The sequence below is a fragment of the Bombina bombina genome, chromosome 5 (genome assembly GCF_027579735.1).
Source record: "Bombina bombina isolate aBomBom1 chromosome 5, aBomBom1.pri, whole genome shotgun sequence".
Lineage (NCBI taxonomy): Eukaryota > Metazoa > Chordata > Amphibia > Anura > Bombinatoridae > Bombina > Bombina bombina.
In genome coordinates this window covers 324,077,478-324,095,698 of record NC_069503.1, presented here as the reverse complement: position 1 = coordinate 324,095,698, position 18,221 = coordinate 324,077,478, and the positions used below count along the sequence as shown (strand labels likewise).

Sequence of the window (18,221 nt, the reverse complement as noted above, 5' to 3'; positions counted from 1 at the left end):
TAGCCATTGCAAGCGGCAGGTTAAGGCTCCCGCAAGCTCGCAGGTGCACTTTGCACTTAGTGCAATTAACCAGAGATCAGACCTCTGGTTAATTAAACAAATGTGCCGAATTGCCCCCCAAATAAAGTGAAAAGTAGTTAAAAATTAAATAAAAATATTAGCATCTTTATTTTTTTAATAAAAAACTGCACAAGGCAGTTATAATGGGTTAAAGTGAGGGGATGTGGGGGAAAAATGGCACTGAAAGTGTTGTTAAATTGAGGTGAATGTGGACTGTGTTCGCATTGCAGCTAACTTGTAATACCAGCATAGGTGTCTGCATACATTTTCCAGGAGGGGGCAAAAAATAAAATACCCTTAGCATAATAATATCAGTGGCAACATGTGAAGCTTGAATTTTAAACATGGTAACTCATTGACATCAAAACACTGACAAAAGTGAGTGCTTACCCACATCACATAGAAAGTCTGTCACTCTCTTGCAAGCACACAGCTAGGGTAGTGTTAATTACAATCAAATGGCAATATCCCAGGACCACATCAGAGTTGGTACTCATCAGCACTCTCAGACAACTACACAGCTCCCAGCAACTCGGGCAGTTAACCCCAGACCAGCATGGGTGCAAAGCCCATAGAAAAAAAATTACAAAACAAAAATATTAACACAACACATAGAAAGCCTGGCACTCTCTTGCAAGCACATAGCTAGAAGAGTAAAGTTTATTTTAAAAGCAAAATAGAAGAGTAAGGTTTAATCTAGCTGTGTAATTGCAAAGGGATGCATGACTTTTTACCTGGAGCAAAATTTCAGAGGGGGGGGGGGGCGTGTCTCTGGGCAGCACCTTAAATGGTAGCAATATTGGGGGCTCTGTGTGGATCACTGATAATTTGCCTATTACCAGTGAATTGTGTGATCATCTACTTATACCATCCTAATATACAGATTCTACAGATCAAGCGGATTCGAAAGATATATTTTTATTGATTATTCCACCTCAGCAAACCGATCCGGAGCGTTGAGGCCTAAGGCAAGCTCTTTACTGAGAGGCTCTCAACACCCCCCCGGTAACACTACAGACCGAGTAAGCAGTGCGCAGACACTGGAAAAAGGAGAAAAGACAAAGGCATCCTAATTTACAATCCATAACATCTATGCTTATACATCACCATACTGTTCTAGGCGACGGATAAAGGGAGGTTTGAGTGACTCTTTCGTTACATACGCACCTACTAATAATGGCGCCTTGTGCTAAGACACTACTCGAGACTGTGACCACCCTGCTAAACCAGCACCATGAAAAGATATTACAAACCTGGTCAGCAGAGTGGGGGAGCCTATGTCCACTCGCAAAGCAAATTGGAACTCGACATGTGGTTATAGGAGGCCTGCCAGAGAGACTCGACAAGGATATGGGTACCCGGGTTCTCACCCCAGGTCTACCGGCTCCCTTGACTGGGGCTCAGACTCCGGCTAAGATAGATCTGGACCGTCGCTCGAGTGTTCCTGTAAATAACCTCTCAGCTATGGACAACTGTACTGAAAACTTGCCAGACGTGAGAGCGCAGAAGATATCTCTCCTCGCAAGGCAACCGACCACAGGGAAGCTGATGTGTGCGGCCAAAATAGTTGCAGGTGCCTCGTTTCCCAGTCTGGGGGTGGTTCGCTGCATGCTGAAACTCGGAGACAGCTGTGGGCTGTCTCCGGAGCTATCGGAATACCGGAACTTAAAGGCAACAACATGTGAGCTGAGTCAAGCTGGGGTGAAGCCCGTTTACCGAGCGGTACACAAATTTAGAGAAGTACTCGAGATGGTTGAGTCGCCCCTTCTGGTTCACTGCAAGCCTGCTCTGAACAGAAGGAAACTGAATGACGAAGCATCAGTTATTATCAAGCCCGATGGAAACTTGTGCAAGCTTTTTAATCCTGGGGGCCCATCATGAACATCAGAACCGGGGTTTGCAGCCACTGTCAGAGCGCACATTATAGAAAGCTCCAGGTTATTGTGTTATCCACGCTAGGAACGTTTGACATTTTTAAGTGTCCCCACATTTTAGATATGCTGCAAATTCCGATGAATGTTTACCACCTATTATGTTAACCTTCTCCCACTGGGACAGACATGTGCCATGATATATTACACCTATTATACCCGTTCATGCAAGCCAGAGACTTGGGTAGAAGGGACTTTGCTATCACAGACTTTATAAACTTGCAGTCGACCACATCTGAGCAAACGGGACTTTAATATAATCATTACGACTCACTTTCTGTTTGGACCCTCTTTTTGCAGAGCTTAATGTCGACTACTGTATATATATATGTGGCATAAGTAGGTTTAGATGCATACTTCTGTCTAGTCACATATACCTAGAAATGTTCCATTAATTAGCAATATGGAGGCTGGCAATCTGTTCCCAGGTTGTTTAGTTAGTGTAATCTCTTATTTTAAGCTCTAATGGGCTCTATGGAGATTGAGACCTATGTATATATGTTTTAACTACATGATTGTAGGCAGTAATTCTCGTGATCACTTTAGCAAGGTCTTTCGCCTATACAGTATCCATATCAGGGTCATTGCACATTGCGAAGTTGCTGATAAATATAGAGAGGGGAAAATATCAGATTTATGTGTTTAAATATTTCCTAGCTAAGATGTAAACTAGAGATATTACTCCCTATATGTTTTTAAGGTTAACTAGGATGAGTAATTTCCCTAGAGCGAGGGTCTGTTATAGGTTTCAGCGCGCTCGCCCCAAATACTGACTCTGGTATTCTCTTTGTGCTATACTATGTTTATTATATTACATTGGAGACTCTAACTTCCCTGGCAGGCTCCCCCATAAAGTTCTGGACATGGGTCACATTCTATATGGGCTATTAAGATGATTAGGCCCCTCAGGTACTGTACTTTCTTAAGACTATGCATCAACAGGTCTCATTGAGACTGAGTCATATGTTTATAATGTCCAGACCCTCCTACACCTTCTTTGGTATCTGAGATTTTTTACAGTTGTATCACCCTAGTAATGGTTAAGGATTTGATGTTGAACTTTCAAGGCATTAATTTATGCTAGTAATTTAGACCTTAATTTCTCCTTGTATAATATTTCATAAGCTAGTTGTTCTCATTTGGGGTCCAAAAGTGGCCCAATTTACTACTTTGTTTTCTCTCCTAGACTTCCCCACTCTGTCTTAAATTCCTGTTCAGGGGGTCCAAGAGAGGCCTCAATTTATCATTGTGGGAAATTATTATATCTGACTTTTTCTTATATTTTAAGGAGATACTATATAATAGAAAGTTTGAGGTTAATTTCTATTTTTATGTCTAGGCGACTGATTTCTTTTAAACCTAATGTGTAAATCTGCTGTGATTTCTATAAGTTTTTGGAACTGTGATATTTGCCTGTATATTTAATTTACAACCTCAATAAAAAAAAATAAAAAAAAAATTCAGAGGGGGGCAAGTTCCCCCCTTGAACCCCACCCTCCGGACGCCCATGAATACCAGTGCACATTTATGTGCACTGGTATTACTGAGTTGAGCACAAATATCGTGCTTGCAAAAGCACAATTTTGCGCTCCACTCATAATCTAGGACTTAATCATTAAATAAAAGTTATAAAATAACAAAGTAATTGTACATTTCCATGGTAATAGAGCCCTCAGTTCCTCCTGTATGTGTTTGTCAAACTTTGTCTTGTCTCTTACAAGTTTTTTAACATTGATTTATTTAAATGTTTTGTACCCATGGACAGTGCTTAAGAATATGTTGGTGCTTAATAAATAAAGTATATAAATAAAGTGATGATGTAGTGTTCATCTTGTATTTTTTTCTGTAGGCAATTGATTTTGAAGGATTCCAGTTGTTTATGAAAACATTTCTAGAGGTTGAGCTACCTGATGAATTCTGTAAGCATCTCTTTATGTCATTCAGCAACAGATTCCATAATCCTAGCCCTTCACTTCAAAGCAAAACACAGCTTCTTTCAGGAGGTAGGTGTTTAAAATACAATATTTCTAAAATAGCCTGTTATAGGATTTGTGGTACTGGTCACTTTTGCTGTCTCGTACAAGAAATATTTCCTTCCATGCTGCTATTAGGACCACTTTAAAGCCTTCATGATCAATTAAAGACAAAGGGCACCATGTAGAAGTTGTTTTGGAGCTGTTGCAGTGTAGACTCACTCATGCGAGCTTGCTTACCACAATTTAAAAAGCAACGGTCTTCTGTCCACTACTTAACATCTCTGCAAGCTCAGAAGTGGCTTAGAAAATCTTTGATATGCTGTTCATCCACTGCCTGCTTGCTGCAAAGATGATGGACCGGTTTTCTGACCTTTTAGCACAATTTTTAGCACACGGGGCTGAGAAACATAAGAAACTAGGCCTCTACTGTTTTTTTTTTTTATTATTTCAAATATATTACAATAAATAAGATCAGCTGATTGAATTAGAAATATTTTTTGAATTATAAATTGATAAAACAGCAGCATTAACATAACAAGGCAAAGAAACCTATAAGAAACAGGTTTATCATAAGCTTTTCAATTCAGTTTTCAAAAGGATTTTAGAGACCTTCATGGAAACAAAAGATTCATGGCCAAAGCAAAAGAAAATAGGGCAGATTACAAATACTAAGTCATGACTGAAAATAAAAATACTTAATTGTATTCATAAGCATTTTAAAGTATCATATATAACATGTGTACACATTTGTATAGTTTGAAGGGTAATTTGAAATTTAATTTTAACATTTTATTGAAGAAAATAATCAGTTCATTCAACTTACCATGCACATTTCTGGGAAAAAAACCTTGTGGCCTGCCAAATAAGCCGCTTTCAACAGGTCCAATGTATTTGCAAGAGGTCTAAGGTGTATGATTTGAAATGTTAGAGGGGGGTGTTTTTGCAGGATGGTGTTTTCTTGAAATTGTTAAATAAATTAATTAATTATCGAGAGGTTTTCTAATATTTTGGAAGCAATTCAGATAGGAAACCTGCACAAAAAAACAATCGCCTAGATTACGAGTTTTGTCGGTAAGGCTGTGTGGTGCTAACGCGCAGTTTTCCCTCACCGCTCACCTACAGACAACGCTGGTATTACGGGTGTTTAGAAACTCGGCGTTAGCCACAAAAAAAGTGAGCGTAGAGCAAAATTTAGCTCCACATCTCACCTCAATACCAGCGCTGCTTACGTTAGCGGTAAGCAGGTAAAACGTGCTTGTGCACGATTTCCCCATAGGCATTAATGGGGCAGAGCCGGCTGAAAATAAACCTAATACCTTCAAAAAGAAGCGTAAAGCTCCTAACGCAGCCCCATTGATTCCTATGGGGAAACACATTTTATGTCTACACCTAACACCCTAACATGAACCCCGAGTCTAAACACCCCTAATCTTACACTCATTAACCCCTAATATGCCACCCCCGACATCGCCGACACCTGCATAATATTATTAATCCCTAATCTGACGCTCCGGACACCGCCGCCACCTACATTATAGTTATGAATCCCTAATCTGCTGCCCCCAACATTGCCGAACCCTACATTATATTTATTAACCCATAATCTGCCACCCCCAATGTCGCCGCAACCTACCTACACTTAACCCCTAATCTGCTGCCCACAAAGTCGCCGCCACTATATTAAAGTTATTAACCCCTAAACCTAAGTCTAACCCTAACCCTAACACCCCCCTAACTTAAATATAATTTAAATAAATCTAAATAAAATAACTATCATTAACTACATTATTCCTATTTAAAACTAAATACTTACCTATAAAATAAACCCTAAGCTAGCTACAATATAACTAATAGTTACATTGTAGCTAGCTTAGAGTTTATTTTTATTTTACAGGCAATTTTGTATTTATTTTAACTAGGTAGAATAGTTATTAACGATTTAATAGCTACCTAGTTAAAATAAATTCAAATTTACCTGTAAAATAAATCCTAACCTAAGTTACAATTACACCTAACACTACACTATAATTAAATACAATTAAATACAATTTAAAAAAATATCTAAAGTACAAAAAAACCCCCACTAAATTACAGAAAATAATAAAATAATTACAAGTTTTTTTAAACTAATTACACCTAATCTAATCCCCCTAATAAAATAAAAAAGCCCCCCAAAATAACAAAAAGCCCTACCCTATACTAAATTACAAATAGCCCTTAAAAGGGCCTTTTGCGGAGCATTGCCCCAAAGTAATCAGCTCTTTTACCTGTAAAACAAAAGTACAATACCCCCCAACATTAAAACCCACCACTCACACACCCAACCCTACTCTAAAACCCACCCAATCCCCCCTTAATAAAACCTAACACTAACCCCTTGAAGATCACCCTACCTTGAGAAGTCTTCACCCAGCCGGGCCGAAGTCCTCAACGAAGCCGGGCGAAGTGGTCCTCCAGACGGGCAGAAGTCTTCATCGAAGCTGGCCAGAAGAGGTCCTCCAGGCGGGCAGAAGTCTTCATCCAGGCGGCATCTTCTATCTTCATCCATCCGGCGCGGAGCGGCTCCATCTTCAAGACATCCGACGCGGAGCATCCTCTTCCAACGAAGTCCAACTGAAGAATGAAGGTTCCTTTAAATGACGTCATCCAAGATGGCGACCCTTCAATTCCGATTGGATGATAGAATTCTATCAGCCAATCGGAATTAAGGTAGAAAAAATCCTATTGGCTGATGCAATCAGCCAATAGGATTGAGCTCACATTCTATTGGCTGATCCAATCAGCCAATAGAATGCCAGCTCAATCCTATTGGCTGATTGGATCAGCCAATAGGATTGAACTTCAATCCTATTGGCTGATTGCATCAGCCAATAGGATTTTTTCTACCTTAATTCCGATTTGCTGATAGAATTCTATCATCCAATCGGAATTGAAGGGTCGCCATCTTGGATGACGTCATTTAAAGGAACCTTCATTCTTCAGTTGGACTTTGTTGGAAGAGGATGCTCCGCGTCGGATGTCTTGAAGATGGTGCCGCTCCAGTCCGGATGGATGAAGATAGAAGATGACGCCTGGATGAATACTTCTGCCCGTCTGGAGGACCTCTTCTGGCCGGCTTTGATGAAGACTTCTGCCCATCTGGAAGACCACTTCGCCCGGCTTCGTTGAGGACTTTGGCCCGGCTGGGTGAAGACTTCTCAAGGTAGGGTGATCTTCAAGGGGTTAGTGTTAGGTTTTATTAAGGGGGGATTGGGTGGGTTTTAGAGTAGAGCTGGGTGTGTGGGTGGTGGGTTGTAATGTTGGGGGGTATTGTACTTTTTTTTACAGGTAATAGAGCTGATTACTTTGGGGTGATGCCCCGCAAAAGGCCCTTTTAAGGGCTATTTGTAATTAAGTATAGGGTAGGGCTTTTTATTATTTTGGGGGGCTTTTTATTTTATTATGGGGATCAGATTAGGTGTAATTAGTTTAAAAAAAGTGTGATTATTTTTATTATTTTCTGTAATTTAATGGGGGTTTTTTACGTACTTTAGATATTTTTTTAAATTGTATTTAATTGTATTTAGTTTAGGTAATTAATTTAATTATAGTGTAGTGTTAGGTGTAATTGTAACTTAGGTTAGGATTTATGTTACAGGTAAATTTGTCTTTATTTTAACTAGGTAGCTATTAAATAGTTAATAACTATTTAATAACTATTGTACCTAGTTAAAATAAATACAAAGTTGCCTGTAAAATAAAAATAAATCCTAAGATAGTTACAATGTAACTATTAGTTATATTGTAGCTATTTTAGGGCTTATTTAGTTTTAAATAGGAATAATTTAATTAATGTTAGTTATTTTATTTAGATTTATTTAAATTATATTTAAGTTAGGGGGTATTAGGGTTAGGGTTAGACTTAGGTTTAGGGGTTAATACATTTAATATAGTTGCGGCAACATTGGGGGTGGCAGATTAGGGGTTAATAAATGTAGGTAGGTGTCGGCGATGTTAGGGACAGCAGATTAGGGGTTAATAAAATTAAAGTAGTGTTTGAGATGCGGGAGGGCGGCGGTTTAGGGGTTAATATATTTTAATAGTGGCGGCGATGCCCAGTTCTGCAGATTAGGGGTTAATATTTTTTTTTTATTGTTTGCGATGTGTGGGGGGCCTTGGTTTAGGGGGTAATAGGTAGTTTATGGGTGTTAGTGTACTTTTTAGCACTTTAGTTAAGGGTTTTATGCTACAGCGTTAGCCCATAAAACTCTTAACTACTGACTTTTAAATGCGGTACCAGTCTTGACAGGAGAGGCTGTACCGCTCACTTTTTGGAAGACTCGTAATACCGGCGTTATGCAAGTCCCATTGAAAATATAGGATATTATTATCATAAATATTATATATGTAATTATAACTATTTATATAATATTTATATTTAGTTCACCTAATATAAATAGTATCATACATAAAACAATTTTTAAAAAATATGAATTATTATGTTATAAATTAAACAAAACTATTCCTCTGAGGAAATAATATTCCATCTTTGAAATCTGTTCTTAATCGGTTTAATTATCCAGTAATGTGAATGCAAAGCCGTAATACAGCCCATCTAGTGAGTGCAGATTTCTCCTATTGGCTCAATTTAAGCATCCTAATCATACCTGAACCATTATTATTTAATGTCAACAATCTATAAATAATATCTGGTCATTAACCGGGCATCACTGTTAGATCCCAGTAATTGCCACTGACTCTATCTTCAAGGTGTCAGTTATACCTAACCACAACCGCACCGCAATTAAGAAACCTGTCCATGCTGTCCAAATGCCCCCCCCCCCAAACTGCAATAAATCCTAAGCATGAACTCCTCCCATAGCTAATAACCCTAATGACTTATGCAGTCTCATGTAATACTACTATCCTGAGACAAAACCCCACCAAAGCAAAAAAAAAAATATGCATAGACTTGCCTGATTCTTCTACAATGCTAATATCATGTAGGCATCATCATACTTACTACTATTATCACAAGTTAATCAGTTTTTACCAATATCTCTTGTCCATCCAATATGACCCCCAATCCCTGTGGCCCCTGACACGTATTGATACACTCGAGTTCACGTTATGGTTCCTTTTCATAGGTCTTTAAAAAATAGTGTGGTAATTTGAATTGGGCTCTTGAGATTTTGTTAACATAGAGGAGGGAATTTGAAACAGGGTAGGGGCAAAGTAATTGCATCTCTTGAGGAGTGTGACTCAAATTTCAGTTTTAGGCTGTGAATAGGCTCAAACTGGTAGACTCTTCATAAAAATGTCAAACTTATCCTAAAAAGGTACCTTGTTGGCAGGATAATGATGTATCACCAGCATTTTCATGCAGACATCTAATGATACTCAGGATTGTAGTTCATAAGTCTACCCCTTATTCTCTGTGCCATGTCTAGGTTAAAGGGACAGTAAAGTTAAAATGTCACTTTTACGATTCAGATAGAGTATGCAATTTAAACCACATTTCAATATAGTTCTATAATCAATTTTTGTTATTTCTTTTGGTATCCTTTGTTAAAGATGAATCCTAGGGAAACTCAGGAGTGTACACGTGTCGTTAGCCCTCTGGCTGTAGTATTTGAGTGTTTATTGCAATGTTGCACATTGTTGCTAACACTTCTGCCATAGAATGCCATAAAGACATGCGTTAAAAGGATATGAATCCCAAAAAAGTTTCCAATTTACTTCTATTATCAAATTTGCTTCATTCCCATGATTTTCTGTATTGAAGAGATACCTAGGTAGGCATCTGGAGCACTACATAGCAGGCAATAGCGCTGCCATCTAGTGCCCTTACAAATGGTTAACATGTTGAGAAGTAAATAAGAAAATGGTTTAAAATATCCCTTTAAGCTCCTATCAGCCTACCTAGATTTACTCTTCAACTAAGGATACCAAGAGAACACAATACATTTGATAATAGAAGTAAAAGGGGAAATTTGTTTAGAATTGCATGTTCTTTCTGAATCATTGAAATTTAATTTTGACTTTACTGTTCCTTTAATTTATTTATTTAATTAAGTTTATTTATTTGTATTTATTTTAACAAGGTGGGAGTGCATTGAATTTTGGAGATAAACAGATTTGTTTGATATGGTAGTCATTGGGGGAATACAAGTTAAACAGACCATCTACACAATGGATTAGCATTATTTATCTGTTTACTCCTTAGTCAAGACTTTAGACATTATTAGGCTAGAATGAACTTTATTGTCATGTTTTATAGAACTATAGTTAGAATTATTTTTCTATAAAAATTTAGATTTGATATTACTTAATCTATGATATTGTAAAATAGGATTTTGGTTGTTTTGAAAATACAACAATGCAAAACTAACAATTAAAAATGATCATCACACTTATAATGACATAATATTATTTGAAACCTATTGGACTATAATACAGTTATTTATTTATTTTTATTAGTGAATGGAATAAACAAAAGCCGTTGACTTTAACAAATCATACATTTTTTTGTGAGCCTTGGTTGAAAATAATAAATCAATTACTCCATCTAGTGGTGAATAAATGATATTATTTTTTGTTATATCCAATGAAGACATTTGAGTGTGTGAGATTATTTTAGTAAAAGGTATACCCTTTGAAATAGTTTACATATAATTACAAATTCCAAACTGACGTTGATGTAATTTATATATTTATAACGTTCTTTTTTTTAATCTTTGTAAAGTATCTTGCTAGGCTCTTGGCAGGGTTTTTAAATCTAATGCAATTCCAATCCATTTATTGTGTGGCTTTGCACCGTCTTATTGTCACCATTATTTTGTTCTTGGGGAATTCAGCAGTGATGTTGCTGCCCATCAGAAAACACTTTTGTTGCAACTTTTGGTATGATCTGTGGACTGCAAAATCAGGAGTGGGATATGTGAGTAGTTGCCAATCATTGGCTGTGTTCAGCTCAAGAAAGGCAATGCATTACAAAACCAGAGTTGATATATACTGTGGCCCAGATTACAAGTGGCCAGTAATAGGTATAGGGGATGTAAATGTGCCACAAATACATTTAAAAATTAGTGATACATGGGTTATTGTGAGATTTTCAAATTTCAAAGGTACTTTATATTGAAAGCTGATTGATTGGAGTGGAGGCCTACGTTTCTAGATGGTGTTGGAAGTGATACTAGATAAAGATATTCAATGTGTGGTCCTGAAAACTTAAAGTTAAAAGATAATACTTTAATAATAACTTTTTAAAATAGGGAAAACATCCCTGGTTACATTACTAAATAACCCACAACATACTGTGCAAATAAGTGTGCCGTAAGTCACCCCTCCGTTTCCTGGCCGATAGCAGGAAACGTCGGCTTCAGGTGGCTGGAGTGACTGTACGGTTCTTAAAGTATAAAACAAACGCGTTTCGGCTAATTAAATGCCTTTCTCAATGTTAACTTCACAGAGTGGAAATGAATAAGCCGAGGCACAGAGATAAGCTGTCTTTTAAACTCACTCCCCAAATGGTCGGGCCAATCAGGTATGCATATTGCCACCACTCCTTCTTAACCAATTGGATACTGTGGAATGTTACTACCATTGTCTCAAGCTGTATGTGTTAACGGCCGTGATGTGAGTAAAAGTAACCTCATCTCTGATTGGGTATATGCGGCAATGACCTAATCTTTATTGTGTTAAAAGTGTATTTAAATCGCTCTGTATGAGTGCCAGCTGATGTGTTTGCCTCAGGAAATTACAGTATCAGGATACGAAATCTTGTTCTTATCTGTGTTACTCTGCGATATACAAATTTAGCGATATGATACATGCTAACATAACGTACACATCCAAATTCTATTATGTATTCATAAGAATCAAGTTATAATGTAATAGAAAGTGATTATGGTTTCTAAAACTTCAGTTCAAAGACTAATGCAGGCTGTGCCACATACCTGTAAATAAAATTTGCCATCAAATACAAAGAAATTGTGAGTAAGTATGAATTCTAGCATATTCACAAAGAATTCCTTTATTTCTTTAGTTATATTAGTATCTTTTGCTAGAAAATATGAGATCGCTTTGCTTCACCATTGGGTTTTGATGCTAGTATAAAGTGACTCTACATCGCAAGTTACTAACAAGGAATCAGTGTCAATATTAATTTCATTGATTTTATTGAGTAAATGTATCGTATCCCTAGTGTAGGAAGGAAGGGATTCTACAATGTATCTCAATCTGGCATCCACATATTTGCTTGCCTTTTCTGTTAGGGAACCAATGCCTGATACAATCTGTCTCCCACATGGTATAAGCATATTTTTGTGTATCTTGGGCAACAAATAAAAGCCTAGATTTAGAGTTTTGTCTGTAAAGACCCGCAGTGCTAACACTGTTTTTTTTTCCAGCGCTCCCTTAAGACATTGCTGGTATTTAGAGTTGTCTGAATGGCTGCGTTAGCCTCAGAAAAGGGAGCGTTGAGCATAATTTAGCTCCACTTCAACTCTGTCTCACTACCAGCGTTGCCTACGGTAGCGGTAAGTTGGAAAACGTGCTCGTGCACGATATCCCCATGGGGCTGAAAAAAACCTAACACCTGCAAAAAAGCAGCGTTCAGCTCCTAACGCAGCCCCATTGTTTCCTATGTGGAAACACTCTTTAAGTCTACACCTAAGACCCTAACATGAACCCCGAGTCTAAACACCCCTAACCTTATACTTATTAACCTCTAATCTGCCGCCCCCACTATCGCTGACACCTGCATTATACTATTAACCCCTAATCTGCCGCTCTGGACACCGCCGCAACCTACATTATACCTATGAACCCCTAATCTACTGCCCCTAACATCGTCAACACCTATATTATATTTATTACCCCCTAATCTGCAGTAGTTAATTTATTTAATTAATTTATTGATAGTGTAGTGTTAGGTGTATTTGTAACTTAGATTAGGATTTATTTTACAGGTAATTTTGTAATTATTTTAACTAGGTAGCTATTAAATAGTTATTAACTATTTAATAACTATTGTACCTAGTTAAAATAAATACAAAGTTGCCTGTAAAATAAATATAAATCCTAAAATAGCTACAATGTAACTAATAGTTGTATTGTAGCTATATTAGGGTTAATTTTATAGCTAAGTATTTATTTTTAAATAGGAAAAATGTATTTAATGATAGTAAATTTGTTTAGATTAATTTAAATGATATTTAAATTAGGGGGGTGTTAGGGTTAGGGTTAGACTTAGGTTTAGGGGTTAATAAATTTATTATAGTAGTGGCGACGTTGCGGGCGGCAGATTAGGGGTTAATACTATTTATTATAGTGTTTGCGAGGTGGGAGTGCGGCGGTTTAGGGGTTAATACATTTATTGTAGTGGAGGCGAGGTCCGGTCGGCAGATTAGGGGTTAATAAGTGTAGGTAGGTGGCTACGACGTTGGGGGGGCAGATTAGGGGTTAATAAATATAATGTAGGTGTCGGCGATGTTAGGGGCAGCAGATTAGGGGTTCATAGCTATAATGTAGGTGGCGGCGATGTCCAGTCGGAAGATTAGGGGTTAAAAAAAATTATTATAGGGTTGGTGATGTGGGGGGGCCTCGGTTTAGGGGTTCATAGGTAGTTTATGGGTGTTAGTGCACTTTATAGCACAGTAGTTAAGAGCTTTATGTTCCCGCGTTAGCCCATAAAGCTCTTAACTACTGACTTTTTTTGCATTTGAAGTCTTGTCGGTTGAGGCTCTACCGCTCACTTCTTCCAAGACTCAAAATACCAGCGTTAGGCAAATCCCATTGAGAAGATAGGATACACAATTGACGTAAGGGGATCTGCGGTAGCCTCGAGTCACGGAAAGAAAGTGAGCGGTAGACCCTTTCCTGCCTGACTCTAAATACCAGCGGGCGGTAAAAAGCAGCGTTAGGACCCCTTAACGCTGCTTTTGACGGCTAACGCCAAACTCTAAATCTATGCGAAAGTGTGGCTATTCTGGGTTGTTTTACTTCTAGGAAATTAAATTCTTTCTGATAGATAATTTCAAGAGCTGATTGAATGAGTTTATTGTAACTACTTAGGAACATTTCAGTAGGATTACATAGAAGATTTTTGTAATTTTGAGGGTTACATAGCTGGTTTAGTGACATGTGGAATCAAAGTATGATTTGTATATATATTTTAAAACTATATATTTTTCTATTAAGAGAGTTATAGTATGTCCACTCTCACACAGGAAACAACATCATATGTGCTTTTTCCTTATGAAATTTAAATATAGTAGATATAATTCTACAACATACCGATATGTTTATATATATCCTACATATCTATTCTAAATGGTCAATGTATATTTTAGAAGGGAATGTTATGTATGTAGTCTGCATAAAATTAAATATCTGAAATTAAAAAATGTTTTTGAATGCCTTAGTCTTTGAACTGAAGTTTTAGAAACCATGATCACTTTCTATTACATTATAACTTGATTCTTATGAATACATAATAGAATTTGGATGTGTACGTTATGTTAGCATGTATCATATCGCTAAATTTGTATATCGCAGAGTAACACAGATAAGAACAAGATTTCATGCCTTCTGATTCGTATCCTGATACTGTCATTTCCTGAGGCGAACGCATCAGCTGGCACTCATACGGAGTGAAATCAATACACTTTTAACACAATAAAGATTAGGTCATTACCACATATACCCAATCAGAGATGAGGTTACTTTTACTCACATCATGGCCGTTAACACATACAGCTTGAGACAATGGTAGTAACATTCCACAGTATCCAATTGGTTAAGAAGGAGGAGTGGTGGCAATACGCATACCTGATTGGCCCTACCATTTGGGGAGTGAGTTTAAAAGACCGCGTATCTCTGTGCCTCGGCTTATTCATTTCCCCTCTGTAAAGTTAACATTGAGAAAGGCTGTTAATTAGTCGAAACGCGTTTGTTTTATACTTTAAAAACCGTACAGTCACTCCAGCCACCTAAAGCCGACGTTTCCTGCTATCGGCAAGGAAACAGAGGGGTGACTTATGGCACACTAATTTGCACAGTTTGTTGTGGGTTATTTAGTAATGTAACCAGGGATGTTTTCCCTATTTTAAAAAGTTATTATTAAAGTATTATCTTTTAACTTTTATTTAATTTTTAAGTAAGCATGAGTGCTGTATAAACCCCTGTCTTTTCTTTTCTCTCTCCTTAGTCCATATTCGATTACTTTAAGGGGTAGCACCGGAACCCTATATTAGGTTCTTTTTCTTACTTATATTACCAAATAGTGCCAGTTTAATCCTTTCCTTTTTCAGTCCTGAAAGCTTAGCAAGATTTCCTTGAATTAATTTAGAATAAATATTTGAATGCAAATTGGTGAATATTTCAACAAATACGACAAATTGTAATAATAAATATTTTATTTTTAGGACTTCGAAGGAGTTACAGAAGTAATAGTTCATCAAGGTCATCTTCTCCTGTGTCTCTAAGGCCTCCAGAAGTAATCCAGCTGAAAGATATTGTTTGCTACCTATCTCTTCTTGAACGAGGAAGGCCAGAAGATAAGCTTGAATGTAAGAGTTTTTTTGTACACAAGTGAGATTAAACTGAGGTGTGAAAATCATATTAATTCAATACTAAGAGTAGAGTTGTGTAGGAGAATACCTAAAGGCAATACTGAAGTCAGAGGGGCCGATTTATCAATGTCTGGCAGACATCACTGAAAGACAACAGCATACACTGTCGGCATTTAACATTGAACAAGCAGTTCTAGTGAACTGCTTGTGCATTGCCGCTCTCTGCAGATTTGCGGCCAATTGACCGCTAGCAGGGGGTGTCAATCATATTCAATCGGGCGGATTGATGTCCGCAGCCTCAGAGGTGGGGGACGAGTTAAGGAGCAGCGGTCTTAAGAAGGCTCGTGCGGAAACAGCGGTATTCAGGGCCATTCAGCCTTTGATAATTCGGCCCCATAGTCACAAAAATACAAGTTTTCTGGGAAGTGGTAAGCTCAGGGAGATTTGGCATTTTCAAACAAAATGAAGAGGTAATTTTGATAGGTAAGTGTTTTTACTAAACACTAAATACATTTCATGAACCTCCCTCTAATCATTGGTGCTGCTAATATGGGACCTAGGTTATCTGAAGAAGAGTTGCTGCCAATTGTGCAAACAGGTCAACACTGAAATGTAGTGAAAGATAGATTTCAACGTGGCGGTATTCATGACTAGAGAGAGGTGAGGAATAACCTTAATACTATGATTTTAAAGGGATATTAAACAGTGCTCATTTGTTAAAAACAAATATGTTAAAGCAAAGTTAACATTAAATGAAACAGGCTGTGTAAGAAACAACAAACAACTTGTTTTCTTGCAAAATGAACACTGCCCTCAAGGTGATAAGAGAGCTGGCATATTGGCAACTTAGGCCACAATCTGCCTATTCTGAGCATAAGAAAATCTGACTCCTTGTTTATCAGGTCCATTAACCAGCTCATGTTCCTTTAAAAGTTTTATGACATCAAGCTTCCTGTAGAGACCACCTTGGATGGCTGTTAAAGGAAGTAAATGAAGTAAATAAGTGCTACATTAAGGAAGTTTAACAAATTAAATAAAAGGAAAAATCAATTTAAATTAAAAATTATACATATTGCAATTATTTCTATTAAGTATACACCACTGCTTTGTTTTTTTGTTGTTGTTTTTTTTTACAAGAATGAAATAGAATGTGTTTCATATCTCGTTAAATGTATTTAATGTTTTAATATTTCCAATTAGCTTTTTGACTGTCTTTGATCAGGTCATTACCTAATGTATTGCATACAGCTGAATGCTCTGGCCTATAAATGTAACACTGCTATGGGGAAAACAATGCAGGGGCTAGCAATGTAGGTTAGATAGCAATAGTGTAAAATCATCTGTTCACATCTCTTAAGTAAACATTTATAAGTGAGGCACAACAAATTATACAAGAATTGAACAAGGATTGGACAAGGGATAAGGCAAGTTCTGTTTTTATACTGAGTTTTATACACTGTCTATTTTGTAAAAAATGCACAATATCTTAATATCCCTTTTTGCCACCTTTTGTATGTTCAATAAACTACTTTACTCAATTTCTCCTTACCCCTCACCACCTGCATTGCTCATTAGCCCATCTCTCTTAACCTCACCTTACTTTTGTATTTATAAACTTCACACATTCCTAAAGACTCTCTCTCACCCTTGCAACCCATCACAAAAACAGTCTCACTACTGCAAATCCGCAGCTCATCTCATGTCACTCACCCTCTTGCTCATACTAGCTGCTGGCGACATCTCCCCTAATCCTGGTCCCCCACAATTTCCCTGCCCTGCACACCCATGTGTGCCCTTCAATACACTTCAAAAACAAAACTCTGGTAACCTTAATCTTATTCCTCTTGCATCTAAAGCCATCACCCCCTTCACTTGTGCACTATGGAACTCTCGCTTTGTTTTCAACAAACTCACTTCTATCCATGACCTCTGTATCTCCCACTCTCTCAATCTTCTGGCTCTCACAGAAACCTGGCTCTCTCCTTCAGATACTGCTTCCTCTGCTGCACTGTCACATGGGGGTCTCCACTTCAGCCACACTCCTAGGTCTGACAATAGACAAGGAGGTGGTGTTGGTATTTTACTTTCCTCTCATTGCACCTTTCAACAAACACATCCCTTCTCTTCCCTCACATTTTCTTCATTCGAAACACACATGATTCGCTTATTCTCTCCCCTCTCTATACGCGTTGCAGTCATATACCGCCCCCCTGGCTCCACAACTCTATTTCTAGATCACTTTGCCGCCTGGTTACCTTACTTCCTTTCCTCGGATACCCCTGCCCTCATTCTCTGTGACTTCAACATCCCTGTTGATAATCCCTCGGCCTCCTCTGCAAAACAACTTCTGCAACTCACTTCCTCTTTCGGGCTGTCACAATGGACTGACTCTCCAACTCACAAAGATGGTCACTCCCTTGATCTGATTTTCAGTCATCGATGCATTATCTCAAACTTCACAAACTCACCTTTTCCTCTTTCTGACCACCACCTCCTCACTTGTACCATCACCTCCCTCCCTATAACTCTCCCTCCTTCTACCCCTCACACTAAATTTCACAGAAGAATCAAGTCAATAGATCAGCAACAGCTCGCTAGCTCTCTCGAACCTCTTCTCTCTTCCATCCCCTCCTTTTCCTGTCCTGATGAATCCATCTGCCACTATAACTCTACCCTTACATCGGTCCTTGATAACCGGG

The 18,221-nt window shown here is 37.9% G+C and overlaps 1 protein-coding gene across 4 annotated transcripts in view; it reads left to right on the top strand.

Annotated features, from left to right (window-relative positions):
- The window catches only part of DGKB (diacylglycerol kinase beta), a 1,179,919-nt gene that overhangs the window by 118,516 nt on the left and 1,043,182 nt on the right, over positions 1–18,221 (top strand). For all 4 annotated transcript variants that reach the window (XM_053714112.1, XM_053714113.1, XM_053714111.1 and 1 more), the window contains 2 exons: positions 3,841–3,994; positions 15,376–15,519. In XM_053714112.1, coding sequence (XP_053570087.1) covers positions 3,841–3,994; positions 15,376–15,519 — 298 coding nt within the window. The remainder of the gene's footprint in view (positions 1–3,840; positions 3,995–15,375; positions 15,520–18,221) is intronic.